General features: G+C 37.2%; 2 protein-coding genes across 3 annotated transcripts in view; one reads left to right on the forward strand and one right to left on the reverse strand.

Moving 5' to 3' along the window:
• Positions 1-2,581, forward strand: part of morn5 (MORN repeat containing 5) — a 15,610-nt gene extending 13,029 nt beyond the window's left edge. Inside the window, exon 6 of the mRNA XM_081354613.1 lies at positions 2,475-2,581. Coding sequence (XP_081210739.1) covers positions 2,475-2,490 — 16 coding nt within the window. The 3' untranslated portion in view covers positions 2,491-2,581. The remainder of the gene's footprint in view (positions 1-2,474) is intronic.
• lhx6a (LIM homeobox 6a) lies at positions 1,359-15,016 on the reverse strand. Of its 2 annotated transcripts, XM_081354603.1 has the most exons (9): positions 14,826-15,016; positions 13,967-14,038; positions 13,310-13,492; positions 11,512-11,633; positions 5,228-5,448; positions 5,040-5,140; positions 4,229-4,324; positions 3,958-4,132; positions 1,359-2,921 (listed from the first exon to the last, which is right to left on the reverse strand). In XM_081354603.1, exons 1-9 carry the CDS (start codon positions 14,901-14,903, stop codon positions 2,842-2,844), a joined length of 1,128 nt encoding a protein of 375 aa, XP_081210729.1. In that variant the 5' UTR covers positions 14,904-15,016; the 3' UTR covers positions 1,359-2,841. The 2 variants fall into 2 exon arrangements, with proteins under 2 accessions (XP_081210729.1, XP_081210730.1); XM_081354604.1 differs by lacking the exon at positions 13,967-14,038.
• Between the last annotated feature and the right edge of the window lie 676 nt (positions 15,017-15,692).

Genomic DNA, 15,692 nt, shown 5'->3' on the forward strand with positions numbered 1-15,692 from the left:
TTATTTTAAAGACAAAATCACGTTTGCCAAGATAATAGTGGGGTTTGGGTACAAACTCGAGTAAGAAATGTTACATCATTGCTGTATTCTGTCCAAGTAAATGATCACTAACATTCAACAGCTGAATACTTCTACTGACGTAAATGCTCAGCTTGAAATAAATGAGATGCAAAGTTTTCTGCACTCAAGAAAGTGTGTGTGAGCACAGAGAGGATAGGTTAGTCAAAGATTATGTCTCAGTGTGTCTTTTGAAAGAGAACACGGGATATGCGAGCTCAATCCTGTGATGTGGCCTGACAGGGAATTCCTGTGTGTGATGCTGATGGAATCAGTGATGGAGTCATTACTGCACACACTGACCCGTGAAGGGTCTGCCAGCTCCTCCATCAGCCTGTGATTGCTTCCTGCTACACTCGTGCACACACACCGGCACATGCGTCTATACCACAGGCAGAAATTAACCAGGGCTCAGGGCAACAACAAAAAAACTCCCTGAAAGTGACAAAAACCATCCAGATATATTCCAGATATAATATATATAAATTATCTGTAATATTTCATGCATTTCATAATATCCTAACCTGTCATAATAATAACTTGTAGCAGTCAGATATAAAATCTGCATTTCATGTTATAAAAAAGAGTGTTTTATGACAAAATACTGTGCCTGGATCCGATGGTAATGCCATGGTCTTGAATAAAAAAATCTATCTATCTATCTATCTATCTATCTATCTATCTATCTATCTATCTATCTATCTATCTATCTATCTATCTATCTATCTATCTATCTATCTATCTATCTATCTATCTATCTATCTATCTATCTACTGTAAAACATTTTGTATGATCTATAAATTGACAACACGTTTTTACATTGCTTAAACTCATCAAAATAAGTTAAGTTAAACTTTTTTTATACGTTATAGAAGATTCAACTAAATTCAATAAACAAGTCAGTTTAATGTAATTTAAGTTAAAATGATGTAAAACATCTAAACTGATTGTACTTAAAAAAATACTCTCTCTCTATATATATATATGTATAAATGTATTATCATTCAAGAAAATGTGGTATTGTATTTTAATACAACAGAAAATTTATTTAACACTGTTTAATGTTTCTCCTTGTTTTAAAGTTAAAAATGCCTCAAATTTCATAATATATATATATATATATATATATATATAGAGAGAGATGGGTAGATTTCATGAAAATGTTATTGAATAGATAGGTAAGTTAAATTCTGAGGAAAATCTAGTAATCTAATTAACAAGAGCAAATTGTGTTATTTTGTCAGGTTATAAATGGATTTCATTTATTTAAAAGAAAAACATTTATGATGCACAGCCATAGAAATAGTTCATTATTTTATTTTTTTTACAAAACAGACATGTGGAAGTGGGGGAAAGTGCTTACAGGCTACCTGTCATAATAAATACAAGAATGTAGGGCCTTGTCCCTCATTCAGAACACAAGAATGTCTTTCTCAAATTTAAGTTACAATTTCAGACTTTTCCCCCGGTTTCAGAGCTGTACACCCAACACTCCTGCTCTCCGGTCACAGCTGAGGCTTATACGGCACACATGTATGAAGAAAACAATGAAACACAGACACATTCGTCTCAGGACACTGCTTAAATAAAAATACATTACATGTACATTTTCTTTACATGTAGCTATCTTTACATTTTACTCAAGTGCTCTTTTTAGTCTCAGTCGTCCTCTTCCTTTCCATCTTTTGCACAAAATAGTGTTGTTTGTCATTGAAAATCCTGTCTTGATCCTCATGTTTGATATGTTCTTTCTCTCCTTTTAGTACAACTGTTGAGAGCACTGTTTTCAATTTGAAATAATCTCACAGTAAGATCAACGTTATTTGTAGTGTATGGTTGCAGTGAACTGGTAGGACAACAGTTATTGCAATGCATCTTTGAAAATAATAAAATTGGGGAAGGTTTAGACATCCTCAGGACCTTTGAAAAACTCAACCTTAGACTAGGAATTATTATTTAACGTGTCACTTGGATCTAAAATGAAACAATCAGTTTCTAACAAACGATCTCCTTTCAAAACAAGATGTCGGCAGTTATTTATACAATTAAGTGATGGACTTAAAATTTAAGAACAATTTTATTATTTTTAAAATGAAATCTGTGGAACAATCAACCCTGCTGGCCTTTTTAGGCCCAGGAAAACACGGATGCTTTGCATATGGGTGTAAGAACAAGACAGCAAGCAAAAGTGAAGTCAACTTAAGTTTTTTAAGTAGCGTCAATTCGTTTCACTTGCTTAGCACAACTTCCACGTTCAATCGTGGCGTGTTTCGGTGAGGAAAAAGAGAGAAAATATGTCTTACCACCTGGTCCTATGCCACTTATTTCCCATCCACATCTCTTGTGCTTTTCCCTTTTTCAACCTAAATGTTTAACACTGATGCTGGTAACTTTACATTCCTTTTGTTTGCATTCAGAGTCTCCAACCGCTGAACAAGAGTCAGACGAGACTACCAGGAGAAGGGGCGAACCAAGAGCGCTAGTCTGTTACAGTGTGTGCTCGAGTCTTTTTTCTTGTCTTTCTTGTGTCCAGAAGTCCAGATCCTGGTCTCGGCGATGCAAGTCCCAAATTCACAGGTCACATATGCGGTTTCCCTTAACCATCCGCGACTAGATGCAAGTGAGTAAAATCCCGTCCAGCGAAACCAGAGAGGAAACAGTCTCTCTCCTTGCGAGTTCAGAGGTCAAGAGCAAGTGGTACCGTGACCTTCTCCGTCAGCCTGTGGGGTCGGCGCAGGAGTGATTGGAAGGTCAGGGTGAAGGGGTCAGGGGTCAGTGCGAGCGCTAGCGGCTGAGAGGGAGCTGCGGCAGCGTCATGGCCTGATGAGGGAGGCTCTGTGAAGTGAGCATCGAGAACGGATGACCTGCCCAACCAAAACAAAATCAACAGATGCTAATGTTAATCTCTATCTATAGTGATCTCTAAGTATCTTCAGGTCAGAGAACACGCAAGTCACAAAAGATACCAATTTAGCTACCAAAATATATACTAGTCAAAAGTTATGATTTTTTAAGGTTTTTGAATGAAAGTGTTTTATGCTCACCAAGGCTGCATTTATTCGATTCAAAATACAGTAAAAACAGTAATATTGTGAAATATTATTACAATTTCAAATAACTGTTTTCTATTGTAATATATGTTAAACTGTCATTTATTCCTGTGATCAAAGCTGAGTTTTCTGCATCATTACTCCAGTCTTCAGTGTCACATGATCCTTCAGAAATCAGTCTAGTATGATGATTTGATGCGTAAGAAATTTTGAAAACAGTTGTTCTGATTAATATTTTTATTGAAACTGTGATCCATTACCAATCGAAAGTTTGGGTTAAGATTCTTTTCTTGAAAAATAATACTTTTCAGCAAACATGTTAAATTGATCAAGAGTGACAGTAAAGACATTTATGATGTACAACAGATTTCTATTTCAAATAAATGCTGTTCTTTTGAACTTTCTATTCATCAAAGAATCCTGAGTCCACAATAATGTTAAGCAGCAAAAACTTTTCAAAATTGATAATAATAATTTATTATTATTATAATAATAAGATTATTACGAATCTTACATAATAAGAATTGACAATAATTGAGCATCAAATCATCATATTAGAATGATTTCTGAAGGATCATGTGACACTGAAGACTGGAGTAATGATGCTGAAAATTCAGCTTTGATCACAGGAATAAATTACATTTTACAATATATTAAAATAGAAAACAGTTATTTTAAAGTGTAATAATTCAGAATATTACTAGTTTTTCTATTTCTAATCAAATAAATGCAGCATCGGTGAGCAGAAAATACTTATTTCTAAATATATATATATATATATATGTATATATATATATATCTTTTTTTTTTTCTCTGCTTTAATGACAGCAGTACTGGAGGAAACACTCACTTTCGATGTACCCGTGCAGGGCCACCATGCGCGCTCTCTCAGGACTGCCGAAAGGGGAGTAATGCAGCTCGTCGGGTAGTGAGGGGGGCATGCGGGCCTGCGGGTGAGCTTGAGGTGGGCCGCCGTGCTGTGGAGTGTGCTTTTTATGTCTCGCTCTGCAGTTTTGGAACCAAACCTATGAAAATACAACCAATTGTCAAGGCAAGCTGTCTCTATTTACTGAATTTGAACGGGTTAAACATTAAATGGGACTATAAGTGAGTTTCATCACCTGTATGACTCGTCTACTCAATCCTGTCATGTCTGCCAACTTCTGCAGGGTCTGAGCGTCAGGGTTGTTGTCCTGTGCAAACTGCGCCTGCATTACCTGTGCATGAAACAAGCGTCAAATTAACATTAGGTCGTTTACTAGGGGGAAAACGTCTATTTGTAAAGATTTTCTTTATTAAAATGACAAAATACATAAAATATATATATATATGTGATAAAAAATGATACAAATAAAAATCAATACTATATTTGCTACTATATTTATGTTTTTGAAAGATGCTCACCAAGGCTGCATTCATTTGACAAATCAGTAAAAACAGTAATATTGTGAAATATTATTACAATTTTGTATTGTAACATATTTTAAACAGTAATTTATTCCTGTTATCAAAGCTGAATTTTCAGCATCATTACTCCAGTCTTCAGTGTCACATGATCCTTCGGAAATCTGTTTAATATGATGATTTGATGCTCAAGAAACATTTACTATTTACAAGTTTTTTTGTTACTGTATTTTTTTTTTTTTTATCAAATAAATGTAACTTGGTGAGCATAAGAGACTTCTTTCAAAAATATTTAGAAAATCTCAGATGTTCCATTCCAAACTTTCTGTAGTTTAAACATTAAGTACACAGTATTGGTTGCTTGCTGATAGTGCCACTTGCTGTTTCACATACGTTTAACGTGAAAGCTTTGTAAACATCAAATGGAACTTAAAAATGAATTCATATTAGGCAAAAGCAAAACCAAAAGGGGCGCTTTGCTTCCTCATCTCAGACATCCACATGCCACTGTGTGTTTGATAATCTTACCTGCAGTTGTTCCGCAGTGAAGGACGTCCGTGCCCTTTTGGCCGGTTTCGGTTGACTATCCTGTTCCGAAGGCACCGCCCCCTCCAGAGTGAGTCCGCTTCCTGCGCGAAAACCCGGGAAAAGGTGGTTAGGAAATCTTTTTTTAGATCAACGAGACTTAAAGTGCAACGCATCCGAAACACACGCACCACTCTCAGCGGCCCGTTTCAGGTTCTCCACCATTGTGTCGTAGTGGATCCGACACAGTACTTTCTCCTCCACCAGCCCGAACTCCTCGCCTGTGGACAGCTGGCGTTTGCAGGAGAAGCAGGCGAAGCAGGCCAGATGGTAGGCATTGCCCCTGGCTCGCCGGACCCAGTCGCTGGCGTAGATCTGCCGGCCACAGCGGGCGCACTTTGTACCAAACCTACTGTGAGACAGAGAAGGGCTTGGGCATCAATATACTCATTCCATAAACAATAATCAGGTACAGTACATGTGCTTATCATTACAACCCAAACGCTAGTATAATAACAGAAGCATTTTCTGTGTAAATGATGCTTGTTTTGAATTCATAGTGTAATGGTATAACATGTATTTCAGTTTATCAGTCAAGCGCGTATCTTTTCTCTCCACAGAAAGCTCTCGCCAGAAGAAGACAGAATACAGATAGGCTGAACCGCGTCCAAAAGATAACCACTAAACGTGTCAGACACGGCTGTAAAAAACTCTCAGCACAAACAAACCACTAGTAACTCTCTGAGCGGCGGGTCGACAGGAAATGTCTGCTGATAAACTGTGCTGATAGGATCCATAAACTTAAAAGATTTTATCCAACAAGGTGTGTAATGCATGTAAGACATCTATTTTTAAACCACCCCCACTTTTTTGTGTGTGTGTGTGTGTGTGTGTGTGTGTGTGTGTGTGAAGGAATTCAAATATAATGTATTCACATATCCAAATATAACATTGTTTTAATTATTTAAAAAATATATAATTAGTTTATAATATTATTATTATATATTAATATATAATATGTCATTTCAGTTTATTTTACAGGTTAGTGATTATCAAAAATATTCAGCAATATATTAATCTCAAACTGCTTAATTGTACACACATAATTCAAACTTCTTTTCAGATCATTTCAGTCTTGGGGTGTTTTTTGTTTTTATAAAGTACATTTTTAAAGAAATGTATTTATTTATTCGTTCACTCATTCTGCCATTGCCAGAATATCTGCCATTCTCCCTCAAGCCGACATGTCATTGAAATTATTTTGCAATTCTTTGCATACCACATGGTCTTTTCTTTCTTGCATCTCTATATTTATATTTAGTTCAAATTATATAATACACTGTTATGTGTTGATTCTCTTGTGCAGAAATGGAGTTTAGATGTTATTGATGTTACTGCTGACGTTACATGTTAATCATTGCATTCTCGGCCAACTGCGATTTGTGAATGTCACACATTCCATATTTAATTTATCCCTGCATTTTCAGCAGCCATATGGCCGTGCAGTTGCTTAAAACACCTCTTCTGTGATTCTGCGATCAACAGGACTTGATGAACAACCCTGTGGCGATACAAACCAACAGCAAATACACACAGCCTGCTATAATGAAGTGTTATTTTGACTGGACGGGGCTGACCATGCCATGTGTTTTTGACCCAGACATCACGTTCGGATGACCAAAGAGGGTTCCAGTGTTGAGAGGACTTGGAGAGACTAATGCTCTGCAGATGGCCAGTCACGGCCCTTTTTTGGCCTGAATCTGAGCCCTTCCCCTTCCTCCTCCACCACCACACCTCTGTCATTGGGAGCTCTTGTGTAAACAAAGTGTCATACACAACCTCCTCAGACTGCAAAGAAACACGGGATATCAAGATAGCCATGTTTTCCTCGTATACGCTACTGAAGAATGATGACACCGGCCCCTCGGGGGGTTCATCCACTGGAAATGACATCAGAGCCCAACCAGGGAGCCCCGTGGGGCTCAACAAACCAGAAAAACGTATGTGCATGTGTAATCATTTGTCTCTGCCAATCAGCACTTGAGCAGGATGAGCCAAGCAGCAAAAACAAACCTGAATCAAAAAATATTTACAGTCCACTTATGCGCAAAGTATCGATACATAAAACACGCCTCGTGTATTAATGCCTGCAAAAAGCATGCGAAGGGGTTTCTGTGTACACTGCGCACCATACTCTGGCAGCATCATTCCAGACAAAGAATACAACGATTGAGTAATGATGCATTTCAGACGTGTGTTTAGAGGAGAAACATTGTGGAACGGAGCCGTAATCTGTCATGGCAGTTCATTTACCGCAAAACCTCTCAGAGAAGCCATAAAGATCTTAAGGGGGTTTTGTTTTTGTTCAGATCTGCCGCACGTCTGATTGTGCGTTGTTGTGCTTATGCTGGATTTATTTCTGTCCTGCATATCATAACTCGCCGGGGGAAAATTCCTGCAGCCGCAAAGCGTTTCCCTCAGTTCCCCAAGAAATTCACCTTTGGCTGGAAAAGAGAAGCTTGTGGAAGTACAAATTCGGTTGATTAAATGCGATATACTCTTGGAGAATTATAATCTGGGGGTAAATCTCCCTCTCAGCGACTGCTGAGACTTATCAGTGACGATTGCTACGGCAAGCATGGCTATTACTATTTGCTCGTGGTGGTTTTTCCAAACCCTGAACCATGAGTATTAAATTTGGTGTGTAACTCATCCCACCCCACAGTTTGTGCTACGACCATAAATGATGCTGCAAATCTTGCTACTTGTTGCGGTGTGCTTTTCCCTTCCTTAGTGATCGGATTGGTGATTCCTGGCGATTGTCCGAGAAAATAGTCATATGTCAAAGGAGGGACTCAATCATATCTAGAGACCAGAATAAAGACTGGCACTGATGAAATATGCCTACTTCCAAACTATATGTTAAACAAAAAGGCAAAGTAGTATTTCCAAATTTGTACACAAAAAAAAAAAAAAAAAAAAAAGTTGCTGCCTTAGATTTTTAAGTACAATCAACTTGTATGTTTGAGTCATTTCAACTTAAATTATATCTGACTTTAAAAAATTAGTTAAATCTTGTATAACAAAAAAAAAGTTTAAAATTGCATAACTTATTTTGCTGAGCTGAAGCAATGTAAAAACATGTTGTCATAACTTATTGATGATATAATTTTTTATAGTGTAGTGTTCGAAAAACGTACCAGGATCACGTTCTTCACCCGGCGAGATTCGGAAGCGCGCATGATGGACACTTTACTATCCCATGAGGCCACGGGAGAGCATTTGTGAATGCAACCGTAGATCACATGATGATGACAACATGGTACGTGCAAACTATTCAAACTACACACATTCATACCAGATAAAACATACTTTTTTAACAGTATGCAGTCACAGCATTGGTAACTCTTTGTTGGAGCCTATATTTTGGTATATTGTCATTTCATTTAGTCATTATAATTTCAGTCACTCATATAATTTGCCCGCATTCTCCACCAAGTTGAGTTACACAAGCTCTGTTTACTTCTGTTTGCATTTAAACACAAGGAGTCCTGCACGCGCATATGGCCATTACAGTACGTCACCTCCTCCAAATCTAGCGATCCAAACCCACTCGGGTTACGCCTTACTCCATCACCCTGTCCTTATCCTTTGGTTCCTCTGATTAACAGCCTCCTCTGACTTCCCGTGTGGCCTGATGCTCGTGCCTTTGTGGCTGTTTCTCTTTAGTGTAGGTACAGTCTCCGCTCTGACCCTTACCGCCAAATCTACCTCTCTCCCCCCCCCTCCACGGCGCACGGGGCAAACCAACTTAGATTTCCTGTAATTACACTCTATTAGAGCAGCTGTCAATCTGGCCCAGATGAGAGACTAACACAAATGAAACATATCTCCTTGTGTTTTGTTTTCCTTCCTAGCAAGAAATCAATGGAGACCCTTTTCCTTTCAAGCATATGATGGCGGTCCTCTAACGGTGTCGTGCAGCACCAGCGAAACAATCCAGCTGCCAGAGAACAAACACAGGTACACACAACTCTCAACGTCACTGCAGCCAAACATCTGAGCATCAGAATGTTGAGCATCAAATTGATTCATAGTGCAATTTGACTGCGAGACCAGTGCATGACATCTAACCTTAAAACAACACACTGCAGGAAATTTATTTCCAGATATATAAACAGAATTTGTTTCAAGCATGTCAAATGCTACTCTCTACTATAACCGCTAGCGGTTATGATCTCGACCTCTTTATGTGAATGATACAATTGGGTAGAAAGGCTCAAACAGACTAAAAAAAAAAAGGGTGAAAAGCGCTGATATAGGACTTGACAGGAGGGATGTTTCAGTGGCACTGGAGAAAACACTGGACTTGACTCCACAAGCATGGAGCTATTACTGTCTCTTTTACAAGGCAAACATGAATACGTTACAGAGTCAGTCGGGTTTCTGTGAATCCATGTCAGAAATAAAAACATATATACCATCCTGATTAACTTGCATAATTATGCGAAAAAGCTGAGGGTGTATTTTGTTATGCAGAGACCAGTGTAAACCCCTGTGGTTGCTGTTTTGACATACAAAACTGTACGAAAACTAAATAAAATACCGTTTGAGGGCAATGTATCACTGTATAAAAATATTGTTGGTTTAGCTGAAAAAAGTAAGTAACCTGGTGTCTAATTTGAGTTCATTGAAATTAAAAATTGTAGGTTATACAATGAAGGAGATTGGTTTAATCAACAGAAACTCAAAATATTATGTTATCTAAACCACATAAATTATTTAAGGTGATTTGACCAAATATATAAATTTTAGCTATTTGAAATATCTGAAAATTTGGATACTGGAAATGTGCATTTATTTCAAGTGCATTATTTATCTTTTTCTCTACAAATCACATGAAAATCACACTTCAAATTTCAAGGTCAATTCGAAGAAATGTGATTTTTTTTTTTTTTTTTTTTACTTTATTTTTATTGATGATTTTTCAAGAAAATGTCTACAGCATTAGGGAAATCAGGAAAAAAAATCAAACAAGCAAAAATAAACAATAGAACAGGGGGAATACATTAAGTATAAATTCACATGGGCTATACAGTCATTAATTGCTTACATTACGGTAATCAATCCATTTCCAGTATTTAAGAAATAGGTCCTTTTTAAGTCTCAAAATAAAAGTCAATTCTCCCATATTGTATATTTCTTTAACAATTTCTCTTCATTCACTAAGGAAGGGGATGTCCTGCTTATACCATATTTATGATATTTAATGCTAATAAAATAATACGCATTAAATTACTTGAGACTTTGAAACCCCGTCTATTTCATTTAACAGTCTACAGTGAGCTTTTTCTCCCATTTCTGAACTCGTCGTCTTTAGAATATGCTTTCATCCCGAATAAGCTCTAAAAATCCATTTTGTGGCAAGCTTTCTTGCATGCATTCAAATGTCCTTCGTATACATCCTCCGTGCCAAGTTCTCCTCTCGCGTGTAAACAGCTCTAGTCACTGTGAGATCCTGACGCCCTAGACTCGACCGAACCGCCGTTGCTCAGTGAAGATCAAGACACTGAAGCATCTCTTCAGATTATTGGCCTTAACGTAGAAAACAAACCCTCTCCTGCTGCATTGACTTTAAAGGGGCCAGTCATTCACATTGACGGGCAATAAGCAGGGAAGGCTGGCCAATATCATGCCATTCACAGGCCTTGCTGAGTGCTCTGCAATCATGCCATATCACAGCCCTTGCACCCTCAATGCAATTCCACAGCTTCCCTGTCGGATCTCCCTCACTCCATGCCTTCCCACGAGCACATTACTGGATCTCAACCAGAGCTCCATACTTTCGAGATCTTCAATTCTTTAACTTGGGTTTGATTTCTCACACCATTCAATTGCAAACAAGGGAATAGTGGCAAATGTAAACCAACTAATAATCAAGTAATCAAGTTCTATTTAGACCTGCCATTATATTACTATTGGCATCATCTCCTATTGTGGGCCTTTTTTTCCCTTCACAATCCAAAAGTATACTCTGCACATCAAAATTAACTGGTCAAAAATATTATTTTATATACGTCAATTGAAGTATTTTCAGCTGTAAAATATTGACTTCCAATAAGCCACAACATTATTTTGACCACAAATAAAATAATTTTGGTTTTATTATTAAACAAGACAAGTGTGGAATCTCTAACAGATGCATAAATTAGCTACAAAGACGAAATATTTCTAATAAGTCGATTGCCCTGACTTAATCACAAATAAACTCAATAACAAACGCCGTCTTGTGCAGCCTATTTGTTGTGGTAAGTAGTATTATTTTTTTTTGTATGAAATCTTATTATTTAGCTTTAAACCATAACACGCTACACTGACGCAACATATTTTCATTCATAAGTAAATATAACGCATGCGTTTCATTTAAGCGCACACCTGATATTTCTGAGGACAGAAAGTGAAAAACTTACCCTACCTGAAATAATCCATTTTACAGAAGATTTCCTTGTTTTTAATGTAGCAGCTGTTGTGTTGACGTAGTGAAGTCCTGCACACGGAACATTCCAGACACCTCACGTGCCAGATCAGATTATTAACCTGCAATAAACACAACAGCGAACGTCAAAATATAATAATGATGATGGTGATAATAATAAAAAAAAATCTTGTATTTTTTGCATTTCGTAAAATTCGTATTATTATAAAAATTAAATGTCAACGTGCATTAAAATTACTAGGTCGAAACTAACACGTTTCTTATTTGAACAATCCCAAAAATCACTGCCATATAAAATAAAATGTTTAGTTTATAATTAAAGTTGTGATTAAAAATAGGATTTTTTTTTTGTAATGATGTCCTTAGAATTGCGTTGTATATACAAGTGTTTAATTATAAATGTAGAACACGCATGTCTATTTTTGATTGCACGAGAAAATGTATAATAATAATTTGATAATAATAATTTAATTGTAAACTGCAACATATTCCGTGTGATTAATAATATTTTAAAATCGATTACTGATAACTGAAATAAAAAATTATGATTTTAACCATGTTTTCTTTTGGACACACGTGAGATGCATCTTAGACTGAAATGTTTATTGATAAATTCAGACGAAAGTTAGGCTTGCGCGTTTGAAGGTTTTACATTTTTAACTTGTTTGATGCATTTTCAGACTCTGAGAAAAGGTAAAACTTTAAAAGGCGTCTATAAAGATGGTCCATTCTGACTAAACTGTAATAAACTCACACGGGTTGTTTTATTAGTTTCCACAGAAAAAGCAAAACAAACTCAGACAGATCGCGCTCTAAAGATCCTCGCGCGCAACACACGCACTTCCTGAAAAACAAGCAGCCCGAGAGCGCGTGCACGCGACGATGCTCTCAACATCTTTACAAAAAAAAAAAAAAACAAGGCTATAAATGTTTGCAGCCAACTATTATTCGTAAAAAAAACGGCAAATAGCAGGAAAAAAATATATATCTACTCTATATCTAAATCTATATCTAGGCCTATTAAAAATATTCGCAATATTTTAACCTTCACGATTTGCTGAGACTGACTTTACTAGCCTATTTATATATAATGTAGCTTATGTGCAATAATAATAATAGCCTACTTATAATTATTATTTCAAATTAACCTCTTTCCCCCTTCACGTTATTTTAACATGTTCCTCTGACCCAACTAAAACGCAATATAGGCAGATATTACAGAAACTTTAACCAATCTGTTATATCAAAGACAATGCATTGTTCAGAAATATGATCAACGTTTCTGCTTGTGATAAATTTGATCCAAGCAAAAAAAAAAAAAAAAAAAAAAAAAAAACACATTGTAGGACTACATAAAACAAATAAATAACGAGTCTTGTAGCCTATTTACTCATGTTTTATAAACCCCAAACACAAGTAGCCAATACACATAGCCTAACATTTTTTACTAAAGTGTTTTATCATAATTCGGGTTAGAATCGGTTTTCATGAGATTACGGAAAATCACTAATGTTAAAGTAAGACAACCATGGTAAAGTAGCTTATAGCCTATATTCGATCTACTAAATTTGCAGCGGTGTATCATATCCCAATAATGACGGTTAAAACTACAGACAGTCATCTAAAAATAATAAAGAATGCAAGCAACAATTCTTTAGCCTACTAGCCAACATTTCAACCCACATAATGTTGTTTGCAAACGTTTTTACAAAAGTCAGTCAGAGGCTCAAATCAAAACAGTTGACTCGCCACAACACACACAGTCACGCGCCCGTACCTTGAGCAGATATCGGTCGAGGATCTCGAGCCCGCAGCTCGCGCACACGTTCTTCCCGGTGGACGGCACGGACGAGGCGCTGGACGGGGGCGAGCAGATGGACGGAGTCGACGGAGGACTGGGCGAAGAGCGCGGGTCCTCTTTCTCCATATTAGATCTGTGAGATTCTCCGTCAGACTGTGACTGCCAGTGAAAATTAGAGCAATGCATATCTCACTCTCACGTGAATGATGTTTATTTACTTGACAGGAATATTCTGAGAAAAATTCAACCCAGTAAAAATGAAAACGTAAAAAAAATCAAGTCAGCATGCAGTGATTTCCTGACCCTTTCCGAACATTTCCAATTTAAGTGTGAAGGAAATCGAAACTTTTCAAAACTCATTGAGTATGAAAAGCTCGTGTAAACATAAAATGGTAGATATAAAGACGATGGCCCTGTCTAAGAGGGAAGTGATTGACGTTTAAAAAGCTTTTCTAAGCGCAAAAGTTGTTTACAAAACTGAAATAATCCAAAAACACACACACACAAACACACAAAAATGGATTATATCAGTAAAGCCTTTTGCATTCTATCTGAAGGCCTTTTTCTGCAAAAGCTCAACGCACCGATCTAGCAGAGACCCAATAAAGGAGCACGATCGCTCCGCGCGCTCACCATCGCGTGTCCGTGTTGCGCGTCCACGCAGCGCGAGGCTCCCGGTGTGCTGTGCGAGTCTGGAGAGATCACCTACAACACAGGCAAGCCACAGTGCTCCACGTCAGGCATGTTCCCTGCTCTATATATGCGTCCAAAACAATAAAAACCGCTTTTAACAGTGCATTGAGAGCCTCGCGACAAAAAGCCCCTGTTTTAATGAAGCGATTTAAATTTGGATTGATTTTTTCCCCACACTTAACCCGTGCCTCTTCCCATAATCGTATTTCCACGCAATCCAGGGAGCTGAAAAAATAAACTACCTGCAATTACAAATAGCTTGAGATGCTCGCGATAAGAGGACCCCAGAGTGTCAATTTCAACTGCCAATCAGAGAAAGCAACGGGCCACCCAAAGAATTGCAAATTTGATTTTTAATGGCAGTAATTAAAATCTAATTTTTCCTCTGCAGACTTGGCATGTGAAGTGGATGGACCGCAAATCACACTATTCAGAATAGATCCTGATTCTCATGACATCACTTTAAGGTGAAGATGTTGCAGGCTGCAGAAGATGATGCTGCACGGTCCCTTTTATTCCCATGCAGTTTGATGGATAACAACAGACATAACTGCATTATCGTTATGCACATGAATAAGATTAAACAAATGCGCTGACTTAATTTTTTTGAAGTAGCCTACAATCAACTTGAACGTTTAAGTCATTTCAACTTAAATTGCATTAAACTGACTTAAAACAACAAGTTGAATCTTGTATAATTTAGTAGAACATTTCTTAACTTATTTTGACGAGTAAAAGCAATGCAAAAACATTTGTTGTTGTAACTTATTGATAATGTTTTACAGTGTAAATGGCTTACCTGTTTTGAGGGAATTCCTTCGGATAGAAACTGATTTCCCTCTGATAGAGGGGCCAAAGCCTCATTTTTCCAATACATTTGACGGCTAAACCTTCTTTAGATATAAACTGCTTCAAGCGGGATTTTTTTTGTTAAATATTCCTTATCCCATGCGCCCTGTCCGGTAAAAGTCGGTCTAATTTGAACCCTTATCGCCGTTTCCTCTCGTATAGTCAATCAGTAACGACAATAATAATCTCTAAGAAAAACCGTGTAAAAGAGGTCTTCACATTCGTGATAGGTCAGTAAACCGGGAGCTAGACGCGCCGAGCGCGAGCGGTTCGCCGGGATGCCTTTTTTAGAACCGTTTGCAGGATATTTCCTACTTTTTCCCTCTTTTGGGATGCAGTTGCTTGAGTACAGGAAGTGGAGAAAATTGAGGGGCTGGCAGGTTTTGCTCCTGCTTTCCTCATAGGCAGTCAGAGCACAGCCTACCTTCTGAAAGTTTACAGATCAGAGGGGAGGGAAGAGATGTGGCCTGAGTGTGAAGCGACATTTTGTGATGCTGTTTGGGCTTTAATTGTCTGACAAATCAGCGATAAAAAAAACAAACAAAAAAACAATGCTGGGCTTCTAAGTCAATATTAAACTGGGCTGTTATGGGTATCGAGTGTAGCCTATTTAACATTTAATTACAAAAAATAAAAATGTTCGTTAATTTCAAATAATTGTAAGATTTTTTTATATTATAGTCTTGATTCATAAATTTAACTATAAAATATGCGTGATCTTCCAGTTTATAGAACATAAAATATACCTAGGCTATAGGCTACCAAAAATTTATTATTCTTACTTTTAAAAAGTATAGGCTAATTAAAAGCATTATTT

Source organism: Scardinius erythrophthalmus, assembly GCF_964197995.2.
Source record: "Scardinius erythrophthalmus genome assembly, chromosome: 23".
Classification (NCBI taxonomy): Eukaryota; Metazoa; Chordata; class Actinopteri; order Cypriniformes; family Leuciscidae; genus Scardinius; species Scardinius erythrophthalmus.

Coding starts and splice junctions, on each gene's coding strand:
- lhx6a (XM_081354603.1), bottom strand. CDS start 14,903: ATGTATTGGAAAAATGAGGCTTTGGCCCCTCTATCAGAGGGAAATCAG. Junction 5,449..11,511: donor TGTAAAATGGATTATTTCAG/GTAGGGTAAGTT, acceptor TCTGTCTCACAG/TAGGTTTGGTACAAAGTGCG. Junction 2,922..3,957: donor CCTGCACGGGTACATCGAAA/GTGAGTGTTTCC, acceptor TTGGTTGGGCAG/GTCATCCGTTCTCGATGCTC.